Source organism: Anticarsia gemmatalis, chromosome 27, assembly GCF_050436995.1.
Source record: "Anticarsia gemmatalis isolate Benzon Research Colony breed Stoneville strain chromosome 27, ilAntGemm2 primary, whole genome shotgun sequence".
In the NCBI taxonomy this organism is placed as follows: Eukaryota; Metazoa; Arthropoda; class Insecta; order Lepidoptera; family Erebidae; genus Anticarsia; species Anticarsia gemmatalis.
Genome location: NC_134771.1, coordinates 1,837,132 through 1,844,797, shown reverse-complemented (window position 1 = coordinate 1,844,797; position 7,666 = coordinate 1,837,132). Strand labels below are relative to the sequence as shown.

The window sequence follows — 7,666 nt, the reverse complement described above, 5'->3', positions numbered from 1 at the left end:
AGAAATAATTAGATATTAACATTGAATATTGTTCAAGTAGCTTTAAACTTTCAAGTCCGTCAAACTTTTATCTTTTACAAGCTTATACTTGCTACTTCTTTCGTGTAAATTTTTTTCATGGGAAACTTTTATGTTAATCCTGGTAGTCATATAAGTGCTCTACTTCATCAAAGTCTATTATTTTTGTGAGAAATAACAAATACCTCCATACGATTTCACAAACGTCCGTATAATAAGACTAACGTCTATTATTTATATCTTGATTAGTCACTAAGACACTTGCTATTAAAATAATCGTAGGAGCAGTGAACACATATTATTTACTTCATAGTAAAGGCAATATTATCAACACTTATTATTCACTTCTTAGAAAAGGTAATATTATCAACCATTATGATAACTATTGCAGGGAGAATCAAATTCCTAGAAGTAAATAAAAACAAAAAACAATTTTTGCTGATATTTTATTTATTTTAGATATTTTGATATTTTAGACCAGAATACAAGATATAATTTTGAATACAATTTTGAATTTAGACATCTAATAATTTATTGACATGATAATCAATCACAATGAATATATTCTACCTCATGGGCCGTACAATGTTTGCTGAAATAGTAGAAAAAATTGGTATTTCTCAGTATCCACAGCCGCAAGAGCATTGACCTCTGATGGACACGGCACCAGCAGCAGGAATGCTGCCTCCGAAGCTAACAGCGCCCAAGATGGGGACCACACCAGCCAGAGCGGTGGTACCAGCGACTGGCAGCTCACCGGCAACAGCCACGTTACCTTCACCGGCACCACCGTAACCAGCTCCGTACTCAGCGAGGCCGTTGCCATAGCCTATACCGTTAGCATAGCCAAGACCAGCGCCCAAGCCGTTGGCATAACCAAGACCAGCTCCCAAGCCGTTGGCGTATCCGCAGCCGATGGAAGCCGGAGCGATGGCAGCCGGAGCAATGGCAGCACCGCAGCCGATTCCACTGTTGATGACTTCCGCGCCATATCTGCCGGCGCACTGGCCGAATACGTTCTGGAAGGAAGGTTGTTGTTAGCAAGGCAAAGAAGTGACTTTTTATTCGGATTTTTACTCAGAAATGAATAAAAATAAAATAAATTAAGATCATGGGTTTATATCAGTAGGGGTTCAAGAAAAGTTAAGGGACCTTTTTAATTCAAATTTGTTTTTAGAATCAAATAAAAAAAAAAACCTTTTATAGTCAGTAGACAATTTTTGAAATACATTTGCATCCTACCCCAAGTGTCTCTGAGGAAGAGGTATAAGTAGGCTTTCATTATTTGATACTAAGTATTTTTGATCTTGTAATAAGTAGAATATGGTTCTCTTATGAAAAGTCTCTTACCCTTTGTTGAAAAATTAAAATTTGTTTGCTAGTCAACAAAACAGTTTCAAAAATTAAGTAAGTACTTTTAATATTTAGAATTTCTCACCTGTACCAAGCAAGCTTGGACGCAGAGGAACACAACAGCGAAGGTATTCATGTTTGATGTTTGTTCAACGAGGAGCTGAAGACTGAATGATTCTGCAAACTTTACACCACTTTATATAGTGCAAAAGTTTACGTGGTATTTACAATTTTCACATAGATTTTTTATTAAAATGTGTGCTATCTTCTTTGAAACATGACTTTAGCAATTTCCATTTTCGTAAGCCGCGATAAGGCGAAGTAAAATATTTCTATGTAATTTCACTTAGTTATTTTCGCAATGTTAGCGTTTGAAATGATTGTATTGTAATTAGCAATATTGCAAATTGATATAAATTGATTTACTTTTGCATGTTTTGTTATTCGTTAATTTGTTTTAGCAGAAACTGCACAATGAGGACTCAAGTTGTTTTTGTTGTTTGTTTTCAGGCGTTATTAGTTCAGGTAAATATTTAATAAAATATGTTTGCTATAATTTTTTTTATCTTTTGTTGATCTATTGGCTCCATTATCCTAAATAATTAACGGTTTAAACTAGATATTATTTTAAATCTGGATCGCAGCACTACATTTTTTGATGTGCAGGTCTCAAAACCATTTAACAACAGCATTCAAACATTCCTATGGCCAGTTTCTTTATCAAAAGTAACAAAGTATAGGGGTAAATGAATTAATTGGCCATAAAACTCTTTATTTCCTTGACATCAGTATTACCAAATAAATAACCAAATTACTTAATAACTCTTTATTTCAGATGGTAACCAGCCAATGTGGAAATCCTGTCCAAATAGAATCATCATTCAACTGTGCTTCTCCATCACAAAATCGGGCTTCCATACCTTCCTTCAATCAAAGATCCATCTCCAATTTCGGATACGGATCTGCATACGGCTCAGGAATCGGATACGCATTACCTTTCGAAGTTACTCCAACCAATGGAGGCAGCTTTCCCGTATCCAGTACATCATCAGTCCATCCTACTGGGATATCTGTGACATCAGATAATGCTTACAATGGACAGTTGACAGTCGTTGGTGAACTGCCGTTCTTGAGCACTGCCAATTTAAAGGCCGATATTCCTTCAGTAGGAGCTGGAGTGATAAATTATGGGTGTGGTGATGGAAGAACTGGTATAAGAGAAGGTGGTCCTGGAGCTGGTGTGGCTACTGTCTTTGGTGAAGGTTTAGGCAATAGATTAGGTGGATCTGGTGGTGAGTTTGGTTATTCACCATGTGGATGTACAGGTTTTTAATGCATGAAGAGAGTTCGTGTATTATTTTAGTAGTTGCAGTTGTGAAATTGTTTTTTTGTGTTATGTTTTTTTGTTTGTTATTATGTTTTAGTTCTTAATATACGATTTAATTGTAACTGTGATTTTATTACCCTGTGCCGTTTCTTCATAGACTACAGTTATCCTGAAACTAAAATTGAACAGAACTGTAGCTCGATTCTCTACTACTATCGACTACCAAAAACCGGCTAGCTATCGCTAAATTTTACTCTGCAATCTGATCAACGCCTCTACCGGGCTCCGTAAGAACTATTTTGGCAGTATATTTTAAATGACAAACATTCGATACTCGATGGTACCGATTGTAGAGTAACGCTAAGTTACTGATGACATTTTAAACTGTTATTCTCTAAAGGAAAATCAAGAATTAGACATTTGTAAATGTGCTTATATTTATGCTTGCGGCACCCGCTAAGGGCGCTGATCTGGTTTTCATACTGTACATAATTCGGCGCTAGTTGGGCGGTTTTATACTGCATATACATAAAATATTAATATAACAAGTAATGTATATATACGGCTAGATGACCCGCGTAATTTCGCTTGCGTCACAGAAGAGAGAATGGGTGAAATTCTTCCCCGTTTTTGTAACATTTTAACTGGTACTCTGCTCCTATTGGTCGTAGCGTGATGATATATAGGCTTTCTCGGTAAATGGGCTATCTAACACTGAAATAATTTTTCAATTGAACCAGTAGTTCTTGAGATTAGCGCCTTTAAACAAACAAACTCTTCAGCTTTATAATATTGTTATTGAGTATCGTACCTAGTGGCGTTCTCTGATCTCTGCCCATAGCCCTATGGGGATAATAAAGATAGTTTTTACTTTACAAAAAGGTAGGTTCGCGCTATTGGACTGTTTATTTCAAAAGGATATCGAATATTTTTCAGTCGCATGGATGAAATATTTCAATTATCATAACAATAATACTACTGACACAATAACTAGTATTCTGTTATGAAACTTTGCGTTTTCCGTGCGTATTTCTATATTTAGTAACGCACGTGATGTTGTATTTCGAAAATTATTTAACTAGTGGCGATAATTGGCACCATTTTGTATATAAAACGTGGGATTTCGGGGGAAAACTAGTTCTATTTTAGTCTAAAGAGTTCTATGAACAATGGCGGCTCATGCAGTTACGTTTTTCTGCGTCTATGCTTTGGTGATACAGGTAAATATTTAACTTGACTGTTTTCGTAATTTTGAACAATCTTTTTAGTTTCGGTCGCTATTTTATCATCATGTTCAGATACTGGGAACAAATGAATTGTACAAAACGATACTTCTAATTTAATGTACCGATTTGGAATTAAAATAAAATAATCATAATTCACTGATTTCGTGATAACATAAAACAGTTTTATTATTTTTCAGAGCGCATTCAGTCAATGCATTAGCCGTAATGCTATCACTCATGGAAGTGGACTAGCAGCTCCTTGCAGCTGGTGTTCATCTTCAGGCAATGGTCTAGCACCAGCTTCTTATTGGTCTATTCCTGCTTCATCATGTGGAACTTCATCCAGCATAGGCTTAGCCTTCGACATTCCTCTCGAAATCACTCCTACCAGTGGAGGTGCTTTACCAGTTACTAGTGCTTCTGCCTACCCACCTGATGACCTTAGCGTTATATCCGAGAACACATATGAAGGAGCTCTGGCTGTGGCCGGTGAGCTCCCATTTGTTGGTACAGTAGGCATTGATGGAGTACTACCAACGGTCGGTTCAGGCGCCGTCAATCATGCTTGTGGAAGCCCTGCAAGAATCACCAGCGCGAACTTGGGAAATGGTGTGTGGGACTCTGCTTCGGGTCTTGGATATGGTGCTGGAATTGGAGGCTATCTTGGCTTGAACAGAGCTGTTGAATCAAGTATTATAGGAGGACTTGAATATGAAAATGGATTTGGTTTCTTAAGTAATGATGCTGTAGAATATAGAGCCTTAGCAGATCTTGGGTGTGGTGGAGCCGCACTTGGTTACGGTGGACTCGCCGCATCAGGAGGCTTAGCTGGACTCGGCGCGTATGGTACCGCTGCTGGTGTTGGGTATGCAGCTTCAGGTGCGAGTGCGTACGGCGGCGTCGGTGAAGGTAACGTGGCGGTCGCCGGTGAGCTGCCAGTCGCCGGTACTACTGTTATCATTGGCGCAGTTCCTGTCGTGGGTGCTGTGGGTTTCCAAGGTATTGTACCGGCTCGTGGTACCGTTTCTATTTCTGGATTCTGTTCGTGTGGATGTGAAGGTTTTTATTGAGGAGTTAAGGTTTTGTGTTAAATAATTCTAAATAAAAGTTCTTTGATATACTTGTGTATATTTTATTTTACTTAAACACCGTTTCTGAGTTTTGGCAACCCTCAAAAAATTACAATCTTTACCAATAAGAGAAAAAACTTATCAATAATATCTTACCTTATCAATCTTTACTAATAAGAGAAATACCTGGGTATGAAAATGCGATATTTCAATAACCTATTGTTTAATCATTATGCAGAGTCATTTTAATAACATCTTAGTCTTATACATAAGGCAAGGACTCGCTATATTTGCGATAATCGATTAATCATTAAAGTTGTGTAGATTTTGTCTCATAGGCACGCCTGCCTTAAGTCAGTTTACAAATAACTTTAGCCTGTCTTATCGTGTCTCATAGATAATTTCCCGCTAAACTGTTTTGTTCAAAGTCTATCTAATTTATCTAACACTAGATTCTACCCGTGATTTCCTCCGAGACCATAAGCTAACAGTGTACCAAATTTCATTAATAACCGTCGAGTAGTTTTACGTGAAAAAGTAATGGATGTATGTTTCATCGATCCATATTTACAAACTTTTGCATTTATAATATTAATGGGATAGTCAAAACACTATGGCTTATCATAGGTTAAATGCATGTTTGTAAAAAATGTGTACTGCCAAGCATAAAAAATGTGTAAACATGAGATTTCTGTTTCATATATGCAGCGCATCTTCCCTTTGGCAAAGTAAAGTATACTTTATTGAAATATGGTCCTCCAATGGTACAGTTTATAAAAAACAAAAAAGAAACAAGTTACTTGCAATATTTATTTATTAAAAGCATTAATATTTTCGAAGATACAGAATGATCCAATAGATGTAGGTAGTTGTTTCTTAGTACAGTCCACAACCGCACGAACGAGCGGCAGCAGGAGCAATAGCTGCTATACCTGAACCACAGCCAGCGGCTCCATAGCCGGCAGCTCCATAACCGGCAGCTCCATAGCCGGCGGCACCGTAGCCGATACCAGCTGGTCCAATACCAATAGCACCAGCAGAATTGAGAGCATTGCTTGTGATAGCAGTCACTCCATTACCACAGCCGTAGTTGACGATGCCTGCACCAGCAGAGGGCAACGCACCCTCCAAAGCTACAGCACTCAAGAACGGCAGCTCACCGACTACGAGTAGAGAGCCTTCATAAGCGTTCTCAGACTCTACAGAGAGGCCGGTGGGAGCGATGGCGGAGGCGCTGGAGACGGGCAGAGCGCCGCCACTGGTGGGAGTCACCTCGATACTTGCAGCGTTTATGCCAGCACCAGCGTAACCTAGACCAGCGCCGATGCCACACCCTGAACCAATGCCGAGTCCAGCTCCGTAAGCCAATCCATTACCTCCCAGTGCGCCACATGATGAATAGCCGGCACCTACAGCGCGCAGCTGATTGGCTCCAGGATAAACACACTGACTGAATGCAACCTGTGCGATGAGCGCCTGAGCGCAGAGGACGAGGATAGCTGCGGCAGACATGTTACTTATTGTACTGCTGACACGAGAATGATGTCCAGCACCACTGCTGCTGCTTTTATACTAACACTGTGTTATCAATACACAATCACTTACACTCGTCTATGAAATACTGTTTGTGACATTTGCGATAAATATTGCACTTATTTAGCGAACATAATGTACATCACGTACTGCGATAATACAGACCTAGTAACTGCAATTGTGACGAATATAAAACCGTGTGAATAGTTGCAGTTCATCATTCAGTCTTCAGCTCCTCGTTGAACAAACATCAAACATGAATACCCTCACTGTTGTGTTCCTCTGCGTCCAAGCTTGCTTGGTACAGGTAACATATAATATTTTCTTCTTATATTCCTAAACTTTTTGATCGATAACTATGAGCATTTTGTTTAAACTAACTCTTAATATTTCTTCAGAGCGTGTTCAGTCAGTGCGGTGGGTGTGGCTACTCTCCCGTGGCTGGTATCGCTCCTGCTCTCGGCTGCGGTGGAGCCGCTCTTGGTTACGGTGGACTCGCCGCATCATCGCATCATCGCCGCATCGGCGCGTATGGTAGCGCTGCTGGTGTTGGGTATGCAGCTTCAGGTGCGAGTGCGTACGGCGGCGCCGGTGAAGGTAACGTGGCGGTCGCCGGTGAGCTGCCAGTCGCCGGTAACACCGCCGTCATCGGTCAGGTGCCTATCTTGGGCGCTGTGAGATTCGAAGGAGCTGTGCCGGCTTGTGGCGCCGTGTCCATCGCTGGACAGTGCGCCTGCGGCTGTGGATATTGATAAGTTCACACATTCAGAAAATATACCTAGAACATTAGCAAACAATCACTCTTTGGTTTTATTTAGCATCAGGCTAGTCTTCCTTTCGACAACGTTGGAGTCGGTCTTCAGTCTCACCGGATGCAGCTGATTACTATTACTTGGAGCAACAGACTGTTTGTCGGACCTTCTCAACCCAGTTACTCGGGCTATAACAGGATACCAGTTAGACTAGTTATCAGTTTTTCAAACTTCTGACTATTAAAGATCTTTAAAATCCCTCTTAAAACACGGAGGAACTCGGGATGTATAATGTGGCCACCCATCCACAGATAAATCTTAGGAAGTGTAAATTAACCTGAGAAATCGATCCAAGTGGCTGCTGTTACTTAGCCACGATCTCCTCTG

The 7,666-nt window shown here is 40.0% G+C and overlaps 4 protein-coding genes across 4 annotated transcripts; 2 read left to right on the top strand and 2 right to left on the bottom strand.

Moving 5' to 3' along the window:
- Positions 1–638: 638 nt before the first annotated feature.
- On the bottom strand, positions 639–1,528 carry LOC142984554 (chorion class A protein Ld5-like). The gene is made up of 2 exons (XM_076132257.1): positions 1,457–1,528; positions 639–1,037 (listed from the first exon to the last, which is right to left on the bottom strand). Exons 1-2 carry the CDS (start codon positions 1,505–1,507, stop codon positions 639–641), a joined length of 450 nt encoding a protein of 149 aa, XP_075988372.1. The 5' UTR covers positions 1,508–1,528.
- Positions 1,529–1,845: 317 nt separating this feature from the next.
- On the top strand, positions 1,846–2,704 carry LOC142984400 (chorion class B protein PC10-like). The gene is made up of 2 exons (XM_076131955.1): positions 1,846–1,896; positions 2,207–2,704. Exons 1-2 carry the CDS (start codon positions 1,846–1,848, stop codon positions 2,702–2,704), a joined length of 549 nt encoding a protein of 182 aa, XP_075988070.1.
- Positions 2,705–5,860: 3,156 nt separating this feature from the next.
- On the bottom strand, positions 5,861–6,746 carry LOC142984600 (chorion class B protein Ld34-like). The gene has a single exon (XM_076132339.1). It carries the CDS (start codon positions 6,504–6,506, stop codon positions 5,871–5,873), a length of 636 nt encoding a protein of 211 aa, XP_075988454.1. The 5' UTR covers positions 6,507–6,746; the 3' UTR covers positions 5,861–5,870.
- Positions 6,747–6,783: 37 nt separating this feature from the next.
- On the top strand, positions 6,784–7,279 carry LOC142984399 (chorion class A protein Ld12-like). The gene is made up of 2 exons (XM_076131954.1): positions 6,784–6,834; positions 6,926–7,279. The coding sequence occupies exons 1-2, from the start codon at positions 6,784–6,786 to the stop codon at positions 7,277–7,279; spliced, it is 405 nt and encodes a 134-aa protein (XP_075988069.1).
- Positions 7,280–7,666: the final 387 nt, after the last annotated feature.